The following is a 14,581-nucleotide window of genomic DNA, read 5'->3' as shown; positions in this document are numbered from 1 at the left end:
GGCGGGTCAATCCCCACACCCCTGGGAGGGAAAGGGCAGGAGGCGGAAAGAACAAGGGAAACAGGTTTTTCACAAAAGTCAGGATAAAGGGAATTGCCTCACCTCTGTACAGAGTCTCTGCGAAGTACCTGAACTCCGCTGCTTTCCATCTCCCGAACCTCTTCCAGCAAAGTTCTGTGGCAGGTGTTTCTAATCCTGTAAGAGACGGAAAGAGAAAAGGGACATAAGACATGAGCTCTGCACACTGGGAGTAATGGTTTCTCCCCTCCTGGATGACAGCTGGACACCCCTTGGCTACAAGCAGTGTGGAGGGATGCAAGGCAGCATGTCCTGTCTGCGTGTGAACAGCAGCGTCTACTTTTCTGGTAACTGAGAGCATTGCTGCTGCTGCTGTTGCTCAGTCACTTCAGTCGTGTCTGACTCTGCCGCCGCAGGGGCTATAGCCTGCCAGAATCCTCTGTCCATGGGATTCTCCAGGCATGAATACTGGAGGGTTGCCAAGCCCTCCTCCAGGGCATCTTCCCGACCCAGGGATCAAACTCACATCTCTTATGTCTCCAGCACTGGCAGGTGTATTCTTTACCACTGTGCCAACTGGGAAGCCCTGAGAGCATTCTGGAGGTGGACAATGTGAATTAGCAACCAGCCACTTCAAACACTGCTGACTTTCTGTGAAAGCCTAGATATTTCTGAGTATGTGCTGAGCCTGCACACCACAAATACTGAGCCTGTGTGCCACAACTAAAGAATCCATGTGTCGCAACGAAAGATCTCACATGACACATCTAAGATCCTGCGTGCCATAATTAAGACCCAATGCAGCCAATGGCACTCCACTCCAGTATGCTTGCCTGGAAAATCCCATGGATGGAGGAGCCTGGTAGGCTGCAGTCCATGGGGTCGCGAAGAGTCAGCCACAGGATGGGAAAAGGTCAATGTTCATTCCAGTCCCAATAAAGGGCAATGCCAAAGAATGTTCAAACTACTGCACAATTGCACTCATCTCACAATCTAGTAAAGTAATGCTCAAAATTCTCCAAGCTAGGCTTCAACAGTATGTGAAGTGAGAATTCCCAGATGTTAAGCTATGACAAACCTAGACAGCACATTAAAAAGCAGAGACATTACTTTACCAACTAAGGTCCATATAGTCAAAGCTGTTGTTTTTCCAGTAGTCATGTATGAATTTGAGAGTTGGACCATAAAGAAGGCTGAGTGCCAAGGAATTGATGCTTTGAACTGTAGTGTTAGAGAAGACTACTGAGTGTCCCTTGGACTGCAAGGAGATCAAACCAATCAATCTTAAAGGAAATCAGTCCTGAATATATACTGGAAGGACTGATGCTGAAGGTGAAGCTCCAATACTTTGGGCACCTGATGTGAATAACTAACTCATTGGAAAAGACCCTGATGCTGGGAAAGACTTAAGGCAGGACCAGAAGGTAACAGCAGAGGATGAGGTGGTTGGATGGGATCACCAACTCAATGGACATGAGTTTGAGCAAGCTCCAGGAGTTGGTGATGGACAGGGAGGCCTGGTGTGCTGCAGTCCATGGGATCACAAAGAGTCAGACACGACTGAGTGACTGAGCTGAACTGAACTGACTGAGATGAACCAGAGATCAAACTGAAACATCCACTGGATCATAGAAAAAGCAACACAATTCCAGAAAAACATCTGAGTGACTGAGTGAGTGAAGTCGTGCAGTCATGTCCGACTCTTAGCAACTCTATCAACTGTAGCCTTCCAGGCTCCTCCGTCCATGGGATTTTCCAGGCAAGGATATTGGAATGGGTTGCCATTTCCTTCTCTAGGGGATCTTCCCCACCCAGGGATCAAACCCGCATCTCCTGTGTCTCCTGCATTGCAAACTGATTCTTTACCCATTGAGCCATTGGGGAAGCCCAGAAAAACATCTACTTCTGCTTTATTGACTACACTAAAGCCTTTTACTGTGTGAATCACAGCAAACTGTGGAAAATTCTTCAAGAGATGGGAATACCAGACACCTTACCTGCCTCCTGTGAAACCTATGTGCAGGTCAAAAAGCAACAGTTAGAACTAGACATGGGACAACAAACTGGTTCAAATTGGGAAAGGAGTACATCAAGGCTATATATTGTTACCCTGCTTTCTTAATTTATATGCCGAGTGCATCATAAGAAATGCTGGACTGGATGAAGCAAAGCTGGAATCAAGATTGCCAGAACTACCAACAACCTCAGATATGCAGATGACACCACCTTTATGGCAGAAAGCAAAAAGGAACTAAAGAGCCTCTTTATGAAAGTGAAAGAGGAGGGTGAAAAAACTGGCTTAAATCTCAACATTCAAAAACTAAGATCCTGGCATCTGGTCCCATCACTTCATGGCAAATAGATGGGGAAACAGTGGAAACAGTGACAGACTTTATTTTCTTGGGCTCCAAAATCACTGCAGATGGTGACTGCAGCCATGAAATTTAAAGATGCTTGCTCCTTGGAAGAAAAGCTGTGACCAACCTGCTGCTGCTGCTGCTGCTGCTAAGTTGCTTCAGTCGTGTCTGACTCTGTGCGACCCCAGAGACGGCAGCCCACCGTCCCTGTGATTCTCCAGGCAAGAACACTGGAGTGGGTTGCCATTTCCTTCTCCAATGCATGAAAGTGAAAAGTGAAAGTGAATTCGCTCAGTTGTGTCTGACTCTTAGCGACCCCATGGACTGCAGCCTACCAGGCTCCTCCGTCCATGGGATTTTCCAGGCAAGAGTACTGGAGTGGGGTGCCATTGCCTTCTCCGATGACCAACCTAGACAACATATTAAAAAGCAGAGACATTACTTTGCAGACAAAGGTCCATTTGGTCAAAGCTATGGTTTTTCCAGTAGTCATATATGGATGTGAGTTGGACCATAAAGAAAGCTGAGTTGCAGAAGAATTGATGCTTTTGATCTGTGGTGTTGGAGAAAACTCTTAGAGAGTCCCTTGGACTGCAAGGAGATCCAACCAGTCCATCCTAAAGGAAATCAGTCCTGAATATATACTGGAAGGACTGATGCTGAAACTGAAGCTCCAATACTTTGACCACCTGATGTGAAGTGCCGACTCATTAGAAAAGACCCTGATGCCGGGAAAGATTGAAGCAGGAGGAGAAGGGAACAACAGAGGATGACATTATTGACCAACACTGACACTATGGACATGAGTTTGAGAAAGCTCTGGGAGATGGTGAAAGACAAAGATGCCTGGCATGCTACACTCCATGGGGTTGTAAAAAGTCAGACATGACTGAGCAACTGAAAAACAACAAATCTAATAATATTGGCTCAGACAATAAACGAATCTGCCTACCATGCTGGAGACCCAGGTTCGATTCCTGGGTCAGGAAGATCCCCTGGAGAAGGGAATGGCTAACCACTCCAGATTCTTGCCTAGAGAATCCCATGGGCAGAGAAGCCTGGTGGGCTACAGCCCATGGCATTGCAACAGAGTTAGACACGACTGAATGTCTAACACTTTTTCAATCTAATATTTAAATATTCTGGGAGAATTGGATTTGAAAGACTCTTATGCCAAATTTTTTGAAAGTAAAGAATGACTTTCCGATTTCAATATTTCCCTTCTAGTTCTTATTTTATCATTAATTCTTAATCTGTGATCATCTGGTATCACATTTTGTTTCCTGTAAAGTAGATAAGAGTTCCACACTAAAGAGTGAAGAAATGGACCTCTTTTCAGAAAAAAAATATGAACTTTATAATATTTCTACCAAATTTGCCTCTCATACACTTGGTTCCATCTTTTTTTCCTAAATTGATTGCTGGTAAATCTCCAGTGGCAAAAAGCAAAGGGCATTTTCTTCCTTTAAAAGCTCCATGACATTTAATATTCACAGGGTGGCATTAAACTAAGTGTTTAATTTGAGAGCCATACAATTGTAAAGGATAATTAACTATGATAATATATTCTCTGGTTACCACTTCATTTTTCAACTTACGATTTCCACGCTACATTTTGAATCAGGCACACAATCGGGACTATGAAAAAACCCAGCCAAAAGTGTGGACACACCAGAGCCATACTGCCCTGCAAATAAGCAGAGATAAGGGACATTTCAATAAGAATCTTTTAGTTTGCCAACAATGAGTGCCAAGAGCAGCTTTCAGTTTCCTCCCCGCCACAAAAAAAACAACCCGGAGATGTCAGGAAAGGCATGGATGTGAATCCATATGACTGCAGTCCTATGAATCTAGAACTACTAAATCAATTAAATAAACAGGTATATAAAACCTAAATATAGTATTAACTAACTTAATTTAATACCTTCATTGAAACGTTCAAAATGCAAAAAGAGAATCTCGAAAGCAGCAAGAGAGAAGTAAATCAGCACATACAAGGATCGTCAGTGAGATCACTAGCAGATTTCTCATCAGTAACACTACGGGCCAGAAGACATTGGGCCCATAAATTCAAAGTGCTAAAAGAAAACTCCTATCAAACAGAAACCCAGTTTCTGGCAAGACTGTCTTTCGAAAGCGAGAAGGAGAGATTTAGAGCACACTCACCTGTCCTGTCATCTCAGGAGCAACAGGAACAGTGGGCCAGAGGGAGGAGTAAACCGCAAAAAACCCCAGCCAAATCATTATGCTGCCCCAAATAGCGAAATGGGTGAACTGCAGACAGAAGAGCAGCATGCAAATACTTCAGCCTCCTCTACTTAAAAGGACATTTTTTAAAACGCTATTAATCAACTATCAAAATCCATTTGTCCAAACCGTAAGGTCTCATAGGAAGAAGTTGATAATTTTTCAATTTGTTGCTATCTTAGACTTCCTAACATCTTCCTCAGAATACTTTGCTATGAACTCAAGTATCAAAAACAACTGTACCTTGTTCACCCAAGCCAAGTGGTGTTGAGAGTCTTCAGTGAAAAGATCAACTCTCAATAGATGTGGTTCACTACAATTGGTGGGTGATTTAATGTGACTTGGGCTTCTGTCTGTTTATTAATACAAAGTTCTTTACAGTAAAAAAAAAAATTCAAATACAAATCATTGAGAGAGAAACATTTGAATGTATCATACTTGCTCCATGTGAATAACTGTGGAACAATGTCAGTAGTTGTGATCCTTAGACTGGCCGGAACTGGTAGGTCTTGTGTACGTATCAACTGTATATGCCATTCTGGCTGAGACCGCAGCTGAAGGACCACTGACCAGGCCTGAGTCTGGGAACTGCTGCCAGATTCTCCAATGATAGATGCTAAAATAGTAGACCCTTCTGTGGATCTGTGATCTGTTGCTTTGAGCAGCTGGTGTTAGCAGGGGAATAGGGAGGAAAACGACAAGGAGACCCATGTTCTACCCTTGGCCACAGTGGGTACACCTCGTAAACTGAGCAGGCCCAAGATGGATTATCTGTACATAATGAGGCAACTGGCTAGACTAGACCAAATGTTCTCATCCTAAACGTTTTTGTTTAGTTGTCAAGTTGTGTTCGACTCTTTGAGACCCTGTCTACTATAGCCCACCAGGTTCTTCTGTCCATGGGATTTCCCAGGCAAGAATACTCGAGTGGGCTGCAATTTCCTGCTCCAGGGGATCTTCCCAAGTTGGGAATTGAACTTGTGTCTCCTGAATTGGCAGGAGGATTCTTTACCACTGAACCACCTGGGAAGCCCTCTTAGGATTTTGGTTCTTTTCCTCAATATTTTTTGCCCATTACTTAGTCATCTCTAGAGAAAAAACCCCAAATGTGCTACTTCTCAGAGTATATATTATTTGTTTAGGAGTCATTTTCAAGGGCACTTTTTCACACTCCTTAAAAATAACCTCTAACCCAAACAATTCTTTCTCCGATTAGAGTAAACAGAACTGGTCTCTTGAGAACTCTGTCTCGTGGTAACACAGATGGAGAAGAGGATCAGTTTGAAGCTATGAACTTCAGACTCTTCAGAACTGCAGTGAGTTTTCCTGTAAGAGTTCCCTTAGAGTCGACATCATGCATCATATGCAATGTGAGGTATTTCTGTGTGGCTTCGAGAGTATTTTCAGACGACTCTCTGTTGGGATCATCACATTCTGGGGGCTGCCAGCCCCCACTGCTGCTTAGAGCTGTGTTCTGTGTCTCTGCTCTTGCTTGCTTTCTGCACCTGATCGGTGACTTCCAGCATCACCCTCCTCCCCAGTGAAGACACTGCCTCCTCGGCCCTCCCTATAGGCAGGGCAGCATCAGCACAAAGGTGAGAAACAGGCCCTTCTCTCTCCTGCCTCCATCCCTACTCCTTCTTAGCCCCCAGGGGAGCTGGAAGGCAGGAGCCCAATCCATCTTAGGCCAGAAGAGATACCTCGTATAGTTCTAAGTGTGCTTTGGCCTTGAACTATTGCCTTATTCACAAATGAGGTTCAGTATATGCAGATGATGGAAGTATCTATGCTCCATGAATATGGTATAATACAATTCGATTGCCTTATGATTTGTAATAAAATATTTTTGTTCATAACTCCTTGGTTCCAACTTAGTGTTGGGGTCCAGTAGGGATGGTGGCAGTCAGAACTCTGAATTGATTGCATCAGAAAGGGAATATATCATACGCTGCATCAACTTAGTTCTTCAAAAGTGACAAACACATAAAAATTCATTTTCTCTCAGAAACTTTTTGAGCACAACTTGATACACAACTTATTTATAGATGTAAATATGTATGTGCAGGTACACATATAATTTATTTAAACTATTGATGTCATAAAAACTAAAATTCTGCTTAATTTATCAGAAATTACACTTGTAATAGTATCCTGAGGAAATCATTACTCATATCTGTAAGTACATCTGTACTGATAACAGTATTGATTATATATCGTTTACAGTAACTAAAGTTAAAATAATTATTCTAAAAATAATGCAAAAATTTTTAATAAATAAAGTAATGCAAATAATAAGCATCCATGTGCTGAAACATTATTCCATCAATTAATAAGGCATAAAAATTAAAAATTTGGAAAAATATTAAATATCTGTCATTAAGTGAAAAAAAGCAATTTATAAAATATTAAGTACGTTATAATCTTGTTTTTATAGAGGGGTTGGGGAAGACTACATAGAACAAAGACAAAGAGTAGAAGCCAAAATGTCAACATCATTGACACTGAAAGGAATAAGCAATATGTATTTTTCTTTTTGTCTGTATTTGCTAAATTCTCTCTTATCATTCTGTACTTGGATAATAGTGAATTAAGGGTCTCAATTAATGTCATGATAAATTGAATCTGTTTCAAACGTAAAGCAGGAAAATGAATATTCCGCAGCCATTAGATGGCTAGTATGCCTTTCCTCTGGTTTAAATCATCATTCAAACATGTAACACAAGAAGTAAAATGTGGAGACCAGAAAAAAAATGCTTATTACTTTTCTGAAGCTGAAGAAGGACATCAGCGTGCCAACAACCATACTAGATTGAGGAAATATCTTAACAAATACTCACTTTATTCCAAGACATCGTCTCCAAACCAGCTTTCAGACAAACAGTGACAACAACATACTGTGCAATGGGAAGGGAAAGAGATAGGAGAAAAAGTATTAAAACTTTCCATCAGCATCTGCACCTCCACATCTGCTTCCTGACCCTCACCCCGTGGCTCTCCACCATGTCTGCGGAGCTGTGGTGTCAGTAGGCTGCTAAGTGTTTTGCTGCATTTTAGTAATGGAGAAAATGCGACACTTTTCAGTAAGTGTTCCTCATTTAGCAGCTCTGTACCATATGATGAAAATCCACGCTTATGTCTTCAGCTCTTCTATTTATATTCTTTATGAACAGTGTGGAAGATCTGACTCAGATTAGAAGTGGATTGTAATATCTTGTGACTGTGCTGACCCTCAAAGCAAAACCTGCAAAACTATCATTTTGCTGACTAGATCAGAAAGATGATCACGCCCACTGGCCTTGAACTATGGCGGGGAAGCAAATATTTCTATCACTAAATTTCTGCCAACTCTACTGGGGATAAATAGGCCAGGCTTTTCAAGATTCACAATACCCTCTGATCCAGAAATTACACTTCTGGAAGATATAGTTACTTCTAAGATATAGTTAACTCATGAGCATAAAGGATCATCTTTGCAGCATTGTTCATACTGGCAAAGGATCCCAAACAACCTTCACATCCACTAAGTGGAGACTAGTTGAATAAATCATGGTGAGTTATCTACACAAGCAGCCCTGAAAGGTAGACTTTCATGGGCTGATTTGAAGCCATCACCAAGGCAAGTTATGTAATGACAAGACACAGAAGAGCACCCCCTGTATGAACAACAACAAATGGATATGAACTTCACATTTCTAGAAATAGAAATAATGCAATCATTGTAACAGTGCCTTCATGAAAAGTCACTACTGTCCTATAATGCTTTAATTGTTTCATTAAACACTAGGAAAAGTGATAATCTGCATGGGTGATCTTACCGTATATATAAAATTCCCAAGAAACAAATAGTCTGTAGTGTAACCACTTTGCAAGACCATATCTGAAAAGTGAAAAAGTCATTTTTTAATCTTTGTAGAGTCTGAAACATAGATTTTTAAAATTTATTTTTACTAAAGGTACCCATACTGGACACCAACAATATTTATCAATGAATGGTCACATTTCTCAAGTGTTCTGTCAGTGACAACAATGCTTAGTTTGCCTACCACAATTGTGATATTTTTTCATTTTCTTACTTCCTCCAAAGATAGATTTGCTGCTGCTGCTGCTCCTAAGTTGCTTCAGTCGTGTCCGACTCTGTGAGACCCCATAGATGGCAGCCCACCAGGCTCTGCCATCCCTGGGATTCTCCAGGCAAGAACACTGGAGTGGGTTGCCATTTCCTTCTCCAATGCATGAAAGTGAAAAGTGAAAGTGAAGTCACTCAGTTGTGTCCGACTCTTAGCGACCCCATGGACTGCAGCCTACCAAGCTCCTCTGTCCATGGGATTTTCAAGGCAAGAGTACTGGAGTGGGGTGCCATTGCTATTTAGAAACAAATAAATTGCAAGGAGTACGTGAATGTGATTATTAAGCCTAGTGTCACATGCATCTAAACCATGTAGCAGAATCTATAAATTGAAAGTCCACAGACTTCCCTGGTGGTTCAGTGGCTAAGACTTTGTGCTCCCAATGCACGGGGCCAAGTTCAAGTCCTGGTCAGGGAACTAGATCCCACACGCCACAACTAAGACCCAGTGGAGCCAAATAAATAAATAGATAAGAATAAATATTTTTTAAGAAAAAGGAAGTTTTTTTAAAACAATCCAATTAGTTATGCCAAAAAGCAAGATAAGGATTCTAAGGATGTTTGTCATCACATTTTTCACACTATTTCTTCTCCAGGATAACTAAAATAATAAACCTAACATAACTTGAAGTTAAAATAGAATTTTCTAAAAAGAATTTCATACTTTTAAAGTTAAAAAGAATTTCATACTTTTTAACTATTCTTAAATCTGTTATAAACTTACAAATTTCATTTTATAAGGTCAATATTATGTCAAGATTAGGATAATTTCTTAAGATCTTCTTTACACTTTTAAAAATTCTCAATAAATATTGGTGGATGTGATCCTGGTTGATATAGAAATTTTTAAGTGAGTATGAAGTTGTATCTCATCATCACGGTTTAAATTTTTTGTTTGTTTAAATATTAATGATGTTGAGCATGTATTTATTAGTTATTTGTCTATCTTCTCTGGATAAATGTCTATTAAAATCCTTTGTACACTTAAAAAAATTTTAAGTCCCTGACCCTAACCCCAATTCAGGTAGCACACCCATATATTTGAGGCTCACGTATTTTCCTGATTTATGTTTTCTCCTGATTTAGAACTCACTAAAATGTGCAATGCCTACTCAGTCGCTCAGTCATGTTCAACTCTGCGAGCCTTTGGACTGTAGCCTGGGCTCCCCTGGTGGTGCTGTTGGTAAGACCTTGCCTGCCAGTGCAGGAGATGCAGGAGAGGCCAGTTCCATCCCTGGGTCAGGAAGATCCCTTGGAGAAGGAAATGACAACCCACTCCAGTATTCTTGCCTAGAGAATCCCATGGACAGAGGAGCCTGGCAGGTTGCAGTCAATCAGTGCTCAAAAATCAGACATGCCTGAGGACGCATGCAATGGGTATGAAGTTGTATATCATCATGGTTTCAATTTTTTTTGTTTGTTTAAATATTAATGATGTTGAGTATGTATTTATTAGTTATTTGTCTATCTTCTCTGGATAAACGTCTATTAAAATCCTTTGTACATTTAAAAAAATTGGGTCATTTGTCTTTTTATGTTGAGTTATAAATCTTCTCTATATGCTCTGGAAACAAATCTTCGGTTATCTGTAACTTGTGTATCCTTTGCTCCATTCTGTGGATTGCATTTTCACTTTCAACTAATTTAACACTTTCCAGCTATTATTTCCTTGAATATTTTTTTTCTGCTTCATTGGTTTTCTCCTCTTGTTCTGGTATACCCATCGTGCTTCTGTTGGTGTGCTGAAAGGCATCTCACATTCTCTAATGCTGTGTTCATTTTTCTTCACTCTTTTATCTCTTGTCTTCAAACTGTGCTGTGCTAAGTCCCTTCAGTATTCTTCAACTCTTTTCGACCCTATGGACTGTAGCCCACCAGGCTCCTCTGTCCATGGGATTTCCCAGGTAGAATACTGGAGTGGATGGACATGCCCTCCTCCAGTGGATCATCCCAATCCAGGGATTGAACCCACGTCTCTTACATTTCCTGCATGAACAGGTGGGTTCTTTACCACTAGCACTGCCTGGCCCTTATTGTCTATTGGTCTAACTTCAAGTTTGCTAATCCTTTTTTCTTCCAGTTCAAATCTACTGTTGAGCCTCTCTAACACATTTTTCGAGTTTTTGGTACTTTTCAACTTCAGGGTTTTCATTCAGTTCTTTATCTATCTCCTTCCCTGATTCTCTCTGGTAAATCAGTTGGCATATGATTTCGCTTATTGCTCTTAATGAAGAAGGGCTACTGTTTTTGAGAGTATCCTTAGACTTGAACTTTCCCCTACTTTGTTTTGAATAGTCATCTTATTTGGGAAAGAGTTTTGGAGCTCTTTTTTTACTACTGGCAAAATCTTGGACCCAGTATTTCTGTGCTAGTGGTCTAGCACAAAGCCACCAGTCTTCTTGGCTTGACTCTCCCAGAAATTCCCTGCCCTACAAGTGAGTTGTGATGAGAGTGGGCCCCAGGAGCCCAGGGTTCTTGGCCTGTCGTGCACGGGGTAGAAACTCTGTCCTGTGAATATTAGTTATGGTGAGAGTGACCAGGGGCCCAGGGTTCTTGGCCTGTCGTGCATGGGGTGCAATGTTAGTTGCCTGGGGGAAAGGGAGCTCTGTCTCGGCCACACCCATCAGAAATCTGGCCTCTTCAATCAGAGTTGGAGGGATGAGAAATGCTGGTGAGCTGCCCTTCCTGTGAGATGGGAACCCTTGACTGAGAGCTGAGAGGAGCAGTAGTCCCATATTCCTGTCTACATCTGCTTGGAGTGGACCTTTCGTCCGGCCAGGCTACCGTGGGGAAGGGAGGGAGAGGGTCATGGCTCAAGTGATGCAGACTCTTGATGCTCTTACTGAGTTTTAGACTGATCATCTTCCTTGCCTTTTGGATAATTTTCAGAGAATTCACAGAGTTGTGTTTTATAGTTTTGCAGGTTTGGTTTTTGAGGGTGAGGAGCACATCCAAGGAGCTCTTCACACTACCATTCTGAAAGTGGAACCAACTCTTTGTCAGCGTGTTACTTTGCTATATTGTTATCACTTGAAAATTTTGCTCATTTTTTTTTTCGCTCATTTGTTTTATAAGGAATGCCCTTAGCAGTATAATGGACATAAACACACACAACCAAGGCTCAATTAAACAAAATATATTCCTAAGATTAGGATGGAGAAGGAAATGGCAACCCATTCCAGTGTTCTTGCCTGGAGAATCCCATGGACGGAGAAGCCTGGTAGGCTGCAGTCCATGGGGTCGCACAGTGTCGGACACGACTGAAGCAACTTGGCAGGCAGCAAGATTAGGACATGTTGTTAGTAATAGCCAATAAAAATTAAATCTGGTTAAAGGAAAATAATTGTATTTCACACCTTAATTTGTGGCTATGAGCCAATTATACATCAGTAACACACTTCATAAATATAGCTCCTACTTCTGGATCTATTTATACACAAACCAGTTTGGCAAAACAGTTCACACATAGTGTTGTTTGGAAAACTGTATGTCCGGAAAAGGAGACCTAGTCCAATAATAAAATATAAGGTTAAATTACTATACGGCCTGTTGGACTTGTTACAGTTTAAATTGAAGCATAAAGTTTGAGAAATGAAAGCAATAAATATAGTAGACCAAAGTTTCAAACTCACTGACAGAGGGAATCTATGACTCAGTAGAACTGTTGTGCTTTCTATCAGCCCTCCTGGCTCAAACATTTATTAAAAATTAACAATAAAAGCACTAAGTTACAAGTTATACATGTTAGAGGCAAGGAGAATGGGCTCTAAAGGCCATCTGTTAAATGTTCAAACTACAATCTGTTAACCAGATTATACTATTAGTTTAGGTGAATATATATAAACCTATGTTTTTAATCCTACTTCTGCCTTCTCTATCTGTAGACACACACACACAGAAAACAATGAAGTTACTACCATGCTCCAGCATTTTTGCCGGCAACCAGAAGAGAATGAATGAATGGACAATAGCATTTATACATTGAATCCAAAGCACCTAAAAGAAAACAAAGCAAGAAAATCAAGATAGTATCCAGGTCTAACTCTAAAAATATGTGATGTCATAAAGTTTATTTGCTGTGTGAAACACAGTTACAAAGCTAAAATGTCTTCCTGGAGACTAAAAATTTCCATATCTTTAGTCTCCTTTTAAAAGAAATGACTGTGAAATTATAGGATAATATCATTTGAAAAACATATTTAATAAATATAAATATGTAGAATTCAAAGATAATGTATTTATTATAAAAACATATAAAGGCTTTAATTATCTAGCAAAAAAGAACTAATTTAAAGAAATAATTAAAAAATACTTTCAATCTTTAAATTATAGTACTTAAAATATAATTTAATATCATATTTTATATTTTATATATTTTTATATAAATATAAAACATATTTAATAAAATATTTTATATTTATATATATTTTATATGTATTATTTTATACACCCTGTACTTTTATATCTATGCTCTGCCTGTGGTCAAAATAATGTTTAATATACCATTTACAGGCATACCTCAGAGATATTGCAGATTTGGTTCCAGACCACCACCACAATGCAAATATCATAATAAAGCAAATCACGTGATGCTTTTTAGTTTCCCAGTACACATAAAAGTTATGTTTACACTATATGTAATCTATTAAGTGTGCATTGTCTAAAAATAATGTATACACATCAGTGAAAAGGCTAGCCATCATCTGACAACACAGGTTTGCCACTAAACTTCAATTTGTAAAAAAAAAAAAATAGTATCTGCAAAGCACAATAAAATAAGGTATGCCTGCACAATTTTCTTAAAGGATATCTCAATAATATAATATCTCTGGGATCAATCAAAGAAGGGTGCACAAGGTGAGAATGTGACAGAAAAATAACAAAAACAAGTCTTTGTTCATTCAATTATAAATACACCAGTTGTTTTTTTTTTTTTCATGCTTGCCAGGAAGACTTACAGATAAGGGACTAGAGGGAAAAAAAAAAAAAGAGTATGGAAAAAACATCTTTGGCCCGAAGCACAAAGCAGCTTTTAGGAAAGAAGGTGGTTCAAACACAAAGTTAATGTCAGACTGGAAAACCTCAGGATTCACGGAACCTTAGGTAGAATGCAAAGAAATATGGCACAGGGCTGCATTCCTTGTTGTTTTTAAATTATTTTTCCTAAAGCATCAGAAAGGAAAGAGACAAAACCTTTTGGAGGGAAGTTGAAAGACCTGCAATAACCTTCTGCTTACCTTTATGTTGAAAATATCACCTGTCTGAGAAATTCTGTAGAGTTGTGGGTACCTGAGCAGGCTCTCCTGACTACAACACCGTTCAAAGATTCCGAGAGTAAAGGGTGGCAGTGACGTGAAAATCTACATAGGAAACAAGAACCTATTAAAAAGAGCTTTCAGTCTGTATCTGAGTGAGTGCTGTGCCAATGTCATCTTCTTGGCTCTGATAATGTACTGCAATTACTAAGGTATCATTGTGCCGGAAGCTGGGTGAGACACCTGGTGGTTGTCGTTTAGTCCCTTCTGTTGTGTCCAGCTCTTTAGAAACCCCATGGACTTCAGCCTTCCAGGCTCCTCTGTCCATGGGATTCTCCAGGCAAGAATACTGAAATGAGTTGCTGTGCCCTCCTCCAGGGTATCTTCCCAAACCAAGGGTAGAACCCAAGTCTCTTACATCTCCTGCATTAGCAGGCAGGTTCTTTACCTCTAGAGCAACCTGGGAAGCCCTTATTATGGGACTGCTGCTGCTGCTAAGTCGCTTCAGTTGTGTCCGACTCTGTGCGACCCCATAGATGGCAGCCTGCCAGGCTCCCCCGTCCCTGGGATTCTCCAGG

General features: G+C 40.2%; 1 protein-coding gene across 1 annotated transcript in view; it reads right to left on the bottom strand.

Annotated features, from left to right (window-relative positions):
- LOC113902098 (phospholipid-transporting ATPase IB-like) overlaps positions 1–14,581 on the bottom strand; it is a 100,837-nt gene that overhangs the window by 7,548 nt on the left and 78,708 nt on the right. Inside the window, exons 28-34 of the mRNA XM_027557070.1 lie at positions 13,986–14,108; positions 12,666–12,744; positions 8,438–8,499; positions 7,460–7,516; positions 4,542–4,649; positions 3,974–4,062; positions 103–195 (exon numbers count right to left, since the gene is read on the bottom strand). Of these exons, the coding sequence (XP_027412871.1) occupies positions 103–195; positions 3,974–4,062; positions 4,542–4,649; positions 7,460–7,516; positions 8,438–8,499; positions 12,666–12,744; positions 13,986–14,108 (611 nt within the window). The remainder of the gene's footprint in view (positions 1–102; positions 196–3,973; positions 4,063–4,541; positions 4,650–7,459; positions 7,517–8,437; positions 8,500–12,665; positions 12,745–13,985; positions 14,109–14,581) is intronic.

Source organism: Bos indicus x Bos taurus, chromosome 12 (genome assembly GCF_003369695.1).
Source record: "Bos indicus x Bos taurus breed Angus x Brahman F1 hybrid chromosome 12, Bos_hybrid_MaternalHap_v2.0, whole genome shotgun sequence".
In the NCBI taxonomy this organism is placed as follows: Eukaryota; Metazoa; Chordata; class Mammalia; order Artiodactyla; family Bovidae; genus Bos; species Bos indicus x Bos taurus.
Note: the sequence above shows the minus strand (reverse complement) of the source record. Positions and strands in the feature narration are given on the sequence as shown.